The sequence below is a fragment of the Sorghum bicolor genome, chromosome 10 (assembly GCF_000003195.3).
Source record: "Sorghum bicolor cultivar BTx623 chromosome 10, Sorghum_bicolor_NCBIv3, whole genome shotgun sequence".
In the NCBI taxonomy this organism is placed as follows: domain Eukaryota; kingdom Viridiplantae; phylum Streptophyta; class Magnoliopsida; order Poales; family Poaceae; genus Sorghum; species Sorghum bicolor.
Genome location: NC_012879.2, coordinates 14,627,971 through 14,640,291, shown reverse-complemented (window position 1 = coordinate 14,640,291; position 12,321 = coordinate 14,627,971). Strand labels below are relative to the sequence as shown.

Here is a 12,321-nt window from a genome sequence, read left to right as displayed (position 1 = left end):
GTCACGCAGAACCTCTTGCAAAAACTGCAAATGGAATTTGTGGCCCTGCACTTCGCTCAAAACTAAATGATGCGTCAAAATACGTACTTTGGTTGGAGGAACTCTAACAGTAGCCTTTAAAAATAGGGCTTCTTGAGATTTGATATCTTGTTAGGTTATTTTTTGGCACTCAACTCCCTCAGTAGCCTTCAAATAAAAGTTCTACTGTATTTTTTTAGAACCGACCTGTCAGACACATTTTTTTCTCCCATCTCCTATTCCGCTTCTTGCTGTGCATTACTGTAGCACCCTGCCAAAGTAATCGCTACTATTTTCTTGATTTAACTCCATGAATAGCCCTCAAATCAAAACCCTAGTACTTTTAGGACCTACATGTTAGCTACATATGTTTTTTTATTATTTTTTTCCATCTACTTTTGTCGCTACATCATGTCGTGACTACCAATGTCGCTAGGGTAGTAGCAATGGAAGTCATATGGGACAAGAAGACCATGCCACGTGAGATGTGTCATCGCCAGGGTAGTCACAACAAGGAGGAATCATGTTGGAAACTACATTAGAGATGGTGCGAGAGCGAAGACACTGAAGAGGAGCCTCGCTAGGGCGAGTGCACAGCCATGTATGGGAGGAGGCCATAGGGGGCAGGTACGCAGCCATGGTGGAGCCGGGGTGGGTACATAGCCACATCAGGAATGTCATGCTAGAGTGAGTGCAGGGAGTGAATCCACCAAAGAGGAGTCATGCCAAAAGGGTTAGGGAGGAGGTCGTTTTGAGGCAGGTACGCATTGGGAGAGGAACACCCATGCTATGAAAGGAGTGCACCATGAAGGATGTAGCCGCACCAGGGAAAAGGGAGCCACATTGGGGTAAAGAAAACCAACACTGGTAATATAGTGTTTGATTTGGAGACAGAGTTAGTTTATCATCTTTTGACTCTTTACTCTTCTATTTAGGGCCTATTTTGATTCACTACGACTAAAAAAATAGCTAGCTACTAGCTATTAATTTTAGCTAGCTATTTTTTAGCAGGTGACTGTTTTGATCCATCTGCTAATAAGTGGTTGCATAATAAGTTGAAAGTGCATATTAGCACTTATTAGGGTAGTTCCAATGCTTCTATACTTATTAATTTCCATAGACACTGCATATAGAAATCATGGTCTCATTGGATAGTTTCTACATTATAATTTTTTGTCAACGCACATACATTCTCTCTATTATCTACCAATCACATCTATTTATGTCTTGGTTCTCGTGTAGACCTGGTTTATAACTTAGACCTAGTTTTTATAATTTTTGTTCTCTCTCTTCACTAACTACCTTACCACATCAATAAAATGCTTAGGTGACATTATAATTAATGTTCATAGAAATTATAGTGGTTTCTATATTGGGAGCGCTCTTAGTAACTCTAAATTTGCTAATGGAATTAATAATTAGCATGTCTATTTAGATTCATTGCTAATATTTAGTACGGATGGATCCAAACATGCTCTTAGTTGTGAAATGAAGGGTCTATTTGATGCCATCCTGGTAAACTTGTCCGGCAAACATCCTTAGGTGTTCCGAGTTCGATTTCCTAAACCTAGGGTGGATGGATGCTTGCTGCCTAGGCATCAGTACCCAGGCCAAGACGCGAAGCAAACACGTTCCAAATAGCTTTTTACAAGCTACTCACTACATTCCAATTTATAGGTTATTTTAATTTTTCTAGATACAGAACTTTTATTACATATATCTAGACATCATATATTTAGGTAGATAGTTTTTATATCTCTAGACATATTGTACATTTAAATGTATAGCAAAAGCTATTTAACTAGAAAAGCTAAAACAACCAATAATTTGGATAATGATAATACTAGTACAAGAAATAGAATTGATCCACCAAATTTACAGAATAAATTCACAACGTATCACCTCATCTAGAATAGTTTAATTCATCAAATCAAACACCCTATAAGGTCCTCATCCAGACCTAGAAATGAAAGCTTGAGAAAGGAATTTAAGGACCTCTTACTTTTAAGACCTAAGAGCAATTACAAGAGTGGCTATTTGCTTCATGCAGTCTAATTTAGAGAACTTTCAAAAAAAAAAAAAAATCAGAGTCCAACAGCTGTTCTATCAAGTATTCTAAAATACCAAGTTGTCAACTCTGGACTTCTCGGTCGTCAAAGAAAGCTAGCCGGATGTTGCTGGCCGGGCGGCAAAGGCAAACACGCTGCAATGCAATAACTTTAGGTCTGTTTGGTTGGGTGGCTAACTCTCAACCAGACTCTAGCAAGCCAACTTCGAGTTGTTTGGTTGTCTGTTTGGAGTCCGAAGCCAGGCTACATGGAGCCACCAACCACCCTCTAGCCAGGCTCAAAAAAACGGAAGGTGAAGCACCGATTGGCGTTCTCCTCACCTTCCATCTCGTCCCGCATCCAGGCCGGAGAGGCATTGCAGGCGGCGAAGAGCAGGAGCTGCGGCGCCGGGAGGCGGGGCGCCCTCGAGATGGCGGCGAGCGCGAGCAGCGGGGACAGGAGCAGCGCGTGCGTGCACCCGGTGGCGGTGTGCGTGAGGTGGCGGTGGTGCGGCAGCGCGGCGGCGAGCGCCGGGAGGTCGTCGTCGGGGACGGGGGCGGCAACGGGGTCGGCGGCGGTGGTCTGGGAGTGGGAGTGGGCGAGCTCGGCGACGAGGTGGGAGCTCGCTCGATGTGGAACTGCGCGAAGGAGAGGACAAAGACGAAGCATCCCGCCACCGTCCAAGCTCATCTCTAATGCACGAAGGGGTGGATCTCGTGCCTTGGTGGGAGGAGGGGGCACGCCAGCTTCATGTGCTGCTCGCATTTGGGAGGGAGGAGAACAGACTCACCGGCTTCCTCTGCTGCAGCTCGCGGTCGAGAAGGAGGCTCACCGGATTCATTTTCTGCTGCTTGTGTGGGAGGAAGGAGGGGGCTCGTCGGCTTGGTCCCTGCTGTTGCTCACCCGGAGAGGGGTGCTCGCATCCGGGAGGGAGAGGGCCGGCTTCCTCTGCTTCTCACCACGGTAACATCACCATAGTAGAGAAAAAGGTAGCACTACCAACTAATCCAGCCAACCAAACAAAAACTTAGCCAGGCTTAGCTAGCACATAACAACCAAACACTACTAGGGTGACTTGACTTGAACAGGCTAACTCAAGCCTGGCTTATTTTTCTAGCCACGCTAACTCAAGACTGGCTTATTTTTCTAGCCATGCTAACTGGAGCCATGTAACCATACAGACCCTTAGTGACGGAGGAAGCATGATAGCAAATTAAGAAATAGAGAACGGCAAAATTTAGAAAGACTGTTGCAGTAGTCTATTTTTTTTAGAGCTTTCTATTTTAGAAAATGGCTAAATCATAGATTTTAACTTTTGTACTTTCCATATTCATTCTCTAAACATGCTTGGCACTTCTGTTCGTTCATTTAGAGGACTCGACAAGGAGATATCTACAACAAAATTGAGCTGACCATTGAACAGCACCATCTACATGGTCAAATTAGTCCTATCGTTCGGTTGACCGCACACCAAGGTTGTAGATCTTCATTTTGTTGGCCGCTCCCAGGACGTCTCTGACGTGAGGGTGTTCCCATAATAGACCTGCTTAGTAGACTCATCCAAGTATGCCTGCACAGAGAGGATAGCGCAAGTAAACAGTGCTAAGCACTTTGTAACACATGGCATGGCAGATAAACAAGGTTCTACAGTACACTAAACAGGAATACAGGATACACTAATGACCAGTGTTTCATGATTGTTCGCTTCTTTGTATCAGTTGAAATTGATATCAAATTCTTGGAAACTGTAGTGGAAGCTACCTCTGATTGTATGTATAACCATTAAACACAACTCAGTATGTTAGCAGCTTAATATGCTGCAATCTAGAATACTTACCTGCCAACTAGTAGGAAGACCCTTGGAGAGCTCTGCTAGATCTGGGGGTCCTTTATGCTGTTCGGAACTACTTAGAGATGCAGCAACAGTGTCATCTTTTGATTCCTTTTTTGCTTCAGCCCTTCTACGTTTTACACGGTCACGCCTGCAAAGATTCAAACAATCATCGCTACAGCTACCTGGTAAAATCCATACAAGAAACCATATAGACATTCATGATGTTCAGCTTTAATGTAACCTGAAGAATGTACACTAAGCATGGCACTAAACACTCATTGCATGAGAGGCACTTCTTTGAGTGTGGGGAGCATTGGGTTCTAGTTCCAATTTTAACTAAATCACAAAACCTTCAAATGTGAATACCTACAATGCAAATATGCCCCTAAGGATATACCATAAGAAGAAATGCTAAACTAATATATTCCTTTAAGTTTCAAGAAACTGGCACTGAACTGATCATCTTTCAGCTATGTCAGCAACCTAAAAGCTTTCCAACAGGTGTTTTGACTGGACTTGAACCAGTTAGCATCAGTGCCATGCAGAGAACATATAGAAAAATGATGTTGCTTCAGTTTTTTACTCTTATACAAAACATGAAAATCACATGATGTAAATATAGTACACATGTATGCACAGTATTCAAGAAACTATTAGGCACAAAACCTTCAAATGTGAATACCTACAATGCAAATATGCCCCTAAGGATATACCATAAGAAGAAAATGCTAAACTAATATATTCCTTTAAGTTTCAAGAACCTGGCACTGAACTGATCATCTTTCAGCTATGTCAGCAACCTAAAAGCTTTCCAACAGGTGTTTTGACTGGACTTGAACCAGTTAGCATCAGTGCCATGCAGAGAACATATAGAAAAATGATGTTGCTTCAGTTTTTTACACTTATACAAAACAAGAAAATCACATGATGTAAATATAGTACACATGTATGCACAGTATTCAAGAAACTATTAGGCGTGGCAGAGCGACCAAAAATCCACATTGATGAGAAAGGTTAGAACATTTCCTTCTAACACAACTTTATATGCAGGAAGCTGTCTCTGTTTCCAAAAATATTCTCAGGCAAAAAGGTCAGACATTGAAGTGACTACTTTAAAGCAAATAGGAGCATAGGACATCACAGGGAGTGAAATGGTGAAAGGAGGAACAAAACTGACCATAACCATGACAAATGCCAGAAACTTTATGGTAATTTTTGTATCTAGATATTAAAATCAACCATCATAAGGCAAAGAAAGAGTACCAATCACCACGAACAGGAACAAAATTGGCATTTTCCTGTGCCTCTCCGCTAGTGATCTGTTGTTTCCGCCATTCCTGGATCAAATGGGGCGCAATTCAAATTCAGAAAACTTCTGAGAAATATTTGCATGCATGCTTTAAAAAGAAGTAAAGAGCAATTGACCTCTATTTCCTTTTGTCGCTTCCTTTCTAATGCCTCCAGAGCACTTTCAGGCTCCTCTTCCTCTTCACCACGAAGTTCCTCTTTTGCAGCTTTCCACTGTTAAAAGGAAAGCAAAACAGGCTGATTCAGCAAAATTATGTTGCTAGGGCAACAATTATTTAACAATCTACTAACCATAGTTTAAACATTACCACGAAAGCAGACTGATAAAAACTAACTAGCAAATGGTTACAATGAACCAAAAATAACTAGGGAACAGAAGGTTAAAACGCGGAGTCCACTATTTGTTAGATAGTTGACATGGTACATAGGGAATCTTGCAAAACATACCATGGTGTTAAACCCTTGATATTTTACACTGGATTCTTAGATAGTAGAGACTTGAGAGCACATTTCAAATCAAGAGTAAGAAACTAGGATTTGTTGATTCCATGAATATACTGAACATGCTAAAAATTTGTAAATTTCAGGCACATGTCACCACTAAATATTTGCACCCATATGCGATAATAGCATAGAGAGATCTGTTGTAGAGAGCAACCTTATCCACCAAACTTGAAACCTTCTTATTAGACCTCATAGACGATGTAATACCAACAGCCCGCTTCTTGCTACGAATAACTACAGAACAGCACAAATGGTCAAACAATGTGATGAGAGTAAGATGAATTGTCCAAATAAAGAAATTCAAAATAGAATTACCTCTGGTCTGATTTGTAGTACTGCTAGAAGACTGTGTAGAACTTCCAAGAACAGATGTTGTTCCAGCAGCTGATGTTGCTAGTACAGGTTGGGTCAAAGGCATAATACTTGCATCATTGGATATAAGTTTATCAAGACCATTGAGATCTGAATTGCTATTTGCAGAAACAAGAGAAGCTGAGCTTGTTTTGATATCTGCTGCACTGCTAGAAATGGCAGAGATTGATGAAGCGTAGTATCCAGAATGTTCAGCTGCTACTGTGCTGGCAGCCATAGTGACTGAAGGATAGGTATAATAAGATTCTGGGGCAATAGATGTGCCATCAACAGAAACAGATATACCACTCCTAGATATTGGTGCATAATAAGAATGCTGCTGTGCTTGAAGGACATAAGGCTCACTCAGTTGCATATAGTAATTGGCATTTGTACCTTCTGTACCGACAGTACCATAGTACTCCATTCCTGAAATTGTATAGCCAACATTTGCTTGAGCTATATATGGCTGAGGAATTGTATCCACCTGAACATATGATGCAGCTGGCTCTTCTGGGGGAGCTTCAGGAACTGGTTCATTTTCAGGTGGTGGAGGTGGAATCCATTCATCTTCTGGTGGAGGCGGAGGGAAAGAACTATCCTCAGGAGATGTAGGATCTTCAAATGATGACAAATTAGATGAATTCAACTGTTCTGATGGAGGATGCTCCTTTTTAGGTACAGGACTGCAATGTGCCTGCTCTTCAACATTATCTTCATCAACTTCCATTTCCACATCCATATCTTCATCATTGTCAGATTCAACTTTTGGAGGAACTGCTGCAAGATCCCTATCTTGAGAATTCTGAGCAGATGATGTTGAAGCCGGCTTATCAATCTCCACATTTTCATCGATAGTAATCCCAGCACTAACCTCAGACCTCAAAGCCTCACCATTGGAGGGTGTTGTCATGTCAGCTTCATCAGGTGCCTTGTGTTCAGCAACCTCTATCTTCGAATTCCTAAGTTCTGTATCTGCGTGGTAGCTCATTTCCAGCTTGGAAATGGAAGAGTCTAGCTGCTTAAGGTGCACGTCAGCATGTAACCACAACGGGAGCAAAGAAGATCCATATGATGATAGTGCATTGCAGTCCGATATCCGCACCCCAATTTCTCTTCTAATCAATTCAAGACCTTCGTTCGAGCCACAGAGCCTACAATGATAATAACTCATTAGTTTTCTACACTCCAGGAACAATAATGCATGCAAAGTAACAAAAGATACGCCTAAAGATAATAAAAAGCACCTTTCCAGCAGGTTCAATCTTTGCAGCATATCACCACCATATTTTGCAAGATACAAGGGATCAATGTCCATAGGCTCGTGACTGGCGATAGGAGCAGCATAAGCATAAGCATCTTGAGTAACCTGTGCACTTCCACATGCCATTCCAAAATTAGCATAAGTTGCTGTGCCATTCCCAACAGACATGTCACTTGGATATGCTTCCAGTGTGCTGTGAGGAAGGATATGGGTTTGAGCTTCCAGTGAATAGTCCACATCAGAAGAAACAGATGCAGTTGCAACTCCTGAAGCTAATCCATTTGGTATGTCCCAAGAAGTTTCTCCAGTAACTGTGTTCCAGTAATAACACTGATTACTCTGTTCATGCATTACTGCTTTCCAATTTCCACCGACGTCACCAACAATTTGCATGCCAGATGAATCAGGAACAGATTCAGTTGCTTTCACACACTCTTGTATAGTTGACTCAGGAGCAATAGTGTTTTTTTCAGTAACACTTTGGGTATTGTTCTTAATATCACCAGCTTGAGGTGCTTCTTGTTGATCACCGACAGAAGCTGATGGTTCTGCTGTTGCCACACCATTATCACCAGCTGTATCCGCACGCTGACTAGTTAACTGAATAAGCAAAATATATTATAATAACACCCAAAAAAAATTAGCAAAGAAGGGAGCAAATGTTGCTTAGCTGCAACAATGTCCTCTAAGGCTCTAACAGAAGATAGATGCAATTACAATTTATGAAGAAGCTGAACAAAAAGCATTGCATGAAGCACATTAATCGTCTGAACAATATAAATTAACAAAATTTACTCATTAACAAAAAGTAAGCTCAGTACATTTAAGGCCACATTGTTGGAGACTTCAGCCAATAAGCACTTTTGCTAGCTTTGGCGTATAACTTTCCATAATGGCAGAGCTGAATTCCATTACCACGAAGCAACAAAATTGCAAGCATTAGGTTTGATCTACTACAGCAACACAAAGAAATGGAAGCAAAAGCCATCACTTCTGAACACAAAGGGTTCAGCCGGCTAGGCAAACTCCCAAAATAAACCTACTTAAAGCCAGTTACAACTGACTACAAAGTATAACGACCGTAGATAAACTCCACACTCCAGAAACACTGATTACAAGCCAATGGCTAACACCGCACACAAACCAGCTTTGGCATGTTTGGTACATATATAGTACAAAACTAGAGTAGGTTTCTATGTTTACCCAAGAAGGTTCAACTTGTTTGACTGACAGGACAGAGTAGGAATATGGAATACCTGAGCACTAGCATCTCCTGGACTCCCCTTAGCTTCACCAGTGGGTTGATCTGCTGCATCCTCATCTTCCTCTTCATCATCACTATATTGCCCGAGCAATGCTAGAGGATTCTCCTTTTTATCTGAAAATAAAATTACATGAAAATTTCAGAAATAAAAAGGTTTTTATGGTGTGGCAAAATACAGTGAAGGTCTTTTCTGAAGCACGCATAATGAAATCAACAGTGTTGTAAAATATGGTACTGTTCAAATTATTAATGTGAAGTTACAGAAATCTGGTCATAAATAAGAAGACCAGGTTAGGAGCTACATACAAAGAAAGAGACATACGAACCGAGGAAGGACCAATCACATCCTGAAATCCCCACGCTTAGATGCTGCCAAATGAGAAATAACCCATAGGCATTCACTCAATTTTGACAGTGGCAGCTCAGTCTGAAGAATTTACTCAAAGTTCCTTGCATGCCGGCAACCCTACATGTATCTCAGAACCAGGTATGCAGAGGTATACATTCTTGTACACAAATCCAAATTTCCACCATATTTATGTTCCATAATCCATAGGCATGTCTTCTTTACATATCCCTTGGAAGGAAATTGATGAAACCCACCTGAAGATGGAGAAGTGGGAACCACAGTCTGTTGGTCACGGTTTTCACCTCCTATTCCATCATTTTGTGATGCCTCCCCTGCAAGTTACAGTATCAAGAGTCAGCTTATTTGCAATCCATGCCAACAGGTCAGTGCCAAATGGTATATGTCATTTACCTGAATCTTATTAATATTCAGTGTGTCTACTATTACAAGAATGTGTAGTTTCTTGTCACCCATGTAATAATCACCGGTCACCCATATAAAAGAAGATATCTAACCATAAGATTCCTAAAATCATATGCGGCTGATGCAAACAGTTGCATTGATCAATGATCATCCTTCATAAAAATCCAGCATCAGTTTTTTTTTTCGTTACCCTAACTGGCATGTGGGTAATATTTGCATCCATTTTTATTGCTTTGTTGATAGAGGTGACTAATGGGTAACCTATTGTGCACAATTGGATCTACACCCTCCCAAAACCCATCTATTGCCCTAGCCTCACCACCACAACCACTGTCTCTGGCCCAAACCCCTGAAATACAGAAAAGATGAGGTATGCCTCAGCATGCATGTTGGACTTGGATTACTTCGACCGTCCTAGTTCCAAGATTATGTTCCCTAGTCATGGATGCTTCAAAATGCGATTGAAACATTCAAACATAGGGCCAGTGTGGCATTCCTTCAATGTCCTTGTTACTTATTGTCTCAAAAGAAGGTTACCAATTAGATGTTGGTACAGCAAAGGAGTATGACCCTGGAAGTGATTTTGTTCTCTGGGTAAGATTTGGAAGGTTTGATCATTCACCTGTGACAGCCTCCCAAAATCTATGTAACACGGATACGCCAGGGAGGTGCTGTATCCTATATCGGATACGGATACGCGGCCGATACGTGGGATACATATCTGCAGTGTATCCGGTTTTTTATTAATTTCATGAATATTGAGTACCTCGGGCAATACATATCTGCCCATTCGATGCGGCCCAGCCCAACAAACACGCGCACACTCCCTAATCTCCCTCTGTCCCTAACGCCAGCCCCCAACACCCGCACTCCCACACTTCACGCCGCCTCAAGAGAACACACACGGTGATGCCCCATCCTGCTCGCCAGCCACTGGCGACAAGCCCCCACCCCCGCTCACCAGCGATCCACCCCTGCTCACCGGCCGCCGGCAACGCCTCTGCTCCCGCGACATGGATCCAGGCGTCCAGCAACCTACTGTGAGTTCATCCCCTTCCCTGTTTTCGATCTACTATATTTCTGCAGTTCGTGACTTGTTGCTTGATTTATTTGGTCCCCACTTCCTCTTCCTCTGTCCATTCTCGATCTACTCTATTTTTTGCGGTTCTTAGTTTCTTGTTGCCCAATTTTCTTTGTATGCAGTGGATGGCATCTCCAAATACGAGTAGATTGTCTCCTTTTTCTATTCTCGATCTACTCTGCAGCTTGATGTTATGGATGAGAGTGAACCAAATGAGGAAATAGGGAGTTGATGCGAGCCTGAATGCCATTTGTTAATAGTATAACATGTAATAATAGAATTTAAGTAGTTAAGTAGACTGCAATGTTTTATTGTTATCAGTTTTAATATGTATTATTATCTTTTTTATTTTATGAAATAAAAAACTAAAACATATCCACGTATCGGATTTTTTAGAAAATTGCCATATCCACGCATCCATATATCCTTCCGATACTGATACGCATATCCGTATCCGTGCTGCATAGCTCAAAATAGTAGGGAATTTAATTATGAATTCTAATAGATCTGCGGTAGAAGGGGCTGAAAACTGTGACACCTGTATTTCTCGCTGCATCACTGAAACTGTAACTGGCTTTGGTGCATGTTCAAATAAAGTAGCAAAAACGTGACACTAAACACTTGTGCAGCTCGCAGAAGTAGCAAGGTCAACAGTACCAATGCCCTATATCAGTCATATTGCCTTATGTGAGTGCGCAACCGCTGACATCGATGCTCATAACAAGCAGTTTCTGGTGATAAAGACCAATCAAATGACTCATCAGCATCCAACTGTCCGAAACCCAGGGTACAGTGAATCATATTTGGCCTAAATCAAGCTGTGTGGATTCAGACGACCGGACAGACCCGATTTGCGAAACACTACGACCATGACACGGTGGATAATTAGGGCGAGCGACCAGAGATCGATAGCAAATCTCAAACCATGTCAAGACAAGCTAGGGGCGCATATATAGCGACTAAACACAACCACAACGAACCAAACCGGGCGGAGGCGGAACTTACCGGGGGAGGGATCGAGGAAGAGGTCGAGCTTGACCCTGCGGCCCGCCGCGGCCATGGCCGCTAGGCGTCGCTCCTTCCTCCTCCCCATCGGCCGGGCACCGAGGGTTTTCGATGCGTTGGGGTGGAGCTAGGGTTAGGGTTTGGAGGTCGAGGTGGGCAACCCGCGAGTCTCTCTCTCGCAGTCTCGCCGAACAGAGGCGGCGAAGGGAAAGGTGAGGCCGAGGCAGCGGCGGGCTCGTGGCGTGGGCGGATGCGTCGATGCAGGGAACCTCCGTCTCTGCCACGAGCTACAAGATCTAAACAGCATCTAAAGCCCATTAGAAGCTGGTCCAGCGCCAGCCCACATCAAATCAGGCCGGTCTCGTTTGGGCTCCTTCCTCTTTTTTTTGTTTTTTTTATGGCAACTTGACTGGGCTCCTTCGGCCCTCGGCCGTACCTTGAGAAAATTTCTCAAAAGAAAATTGTGAGCACCCTCCCCCTCCCAAAAAAAAAAAATCTGAAGGTATTTTTAAATCGCCCGTTTCAAGATGTCTCTAGAAAGGTTAAGGTCACAAAAAAAGGTGGAATATAACTCGAAAGGGCCAAATAAAGATAATAGTTTTAAAAATATTACAATATCTCTACTATAATTGAAATCTTCTCCAGACAAATCTCACCTACAAGATCAACGACTCACAACACATGTCCTACAGATTAGACGACCCAGATTAGAAGTATGATCACGACCTTACACAGCCTCGCGTCATCTCACCCATGCCCACGCTCGCGCGGCTCTCACGATCGCAATTCGATCCTCTACCCGTACTCGCGTGGACGGCTCCTCTCCCCTCCTCTCTCTCCCACGTGCTTCTCCCACGCCGGTCGGTCAGATC

At 42.7% G+C, this 12,321-nt stretch overlaps 1 protein-coding gene across 5 annotated transcripts; it reads right to left on the bottom strand.

The window, feature by feature from the left end:
- LOC8076423 (formin-binding protein 4) lies at nucleotides 3,329–11,720 on the bottom strand. Of its 5 annotated transcripts, none has more exons than XM_002436861.2 (10): nucleotides 11,450–11,720; nucleotides 9,195–9,272; nucleotides 8,584–8,705; nucleotides 7,311–7,927; nucleotides 6,028–7,217; nucleotides 5,867–5,946; nucleotides 5,326–5,421; nucleotides 5,164–5,237; nucleotides 3,904–4,048; nucleotides 3,329–3,636 (listed from the first exon to the last, which is right to left on the bottom strand). In XM_002436861.2, the coding sequence occupies exons 1-10, from the start codon at nucleotides 11,535–11,537 to the stop codon at nucleotides 3,553–3,555; spliced, it is 2,574 nt and encodes an 857-aa protein (XP_002436906.2). In that variant the 5' UTR covers nucleotides 11,538–11,720; the 3' UTR covers nucleotides 3,329–3,552. The 5 variants fall into 5 exon arrangements, with proteins under 5 accessions (XP_002436906.2, XP_021305086.1, XP_021305087.1 ...); XM_021449411.1 differs by having other exon boundaries at nucleotides 3,348–3,636; nucleotides 7,311–7,902; nucleotides 8,898–9,272; nucleotides 11,450–11,520; XM_021449412.1 differs by having other exon boundaries at nucleotides 3,348–3,636; nucleotides 7,311–7,902; nucleotides 8,914–9,272; nucleotides 11,450–11,520.

Coding starts and splice junctions, on each gene's coding strand:
- LOC8076423 (XM_002436861.2), bottom strand. CDS start 11,537: ATGGGGAGGAGGAAGGAGCGACGCCTAGCGGCCATGGCCGCGGCGGGC. Junction 7,928..8,583: donor CAGGAGATGCTAGTGCTCAG/GTATTCCATATT, acceptor TTGCTTATTCAG/TTAACTAGTCAGCGTGCGGA. Junction 5,422..5,866: donor TTTCAAGTTTGGTGGATAAG/GTTGCTCTCTAC, acceptor TCCTTTTAACAG/TGGAAAGCTGCAAAAGAGGA.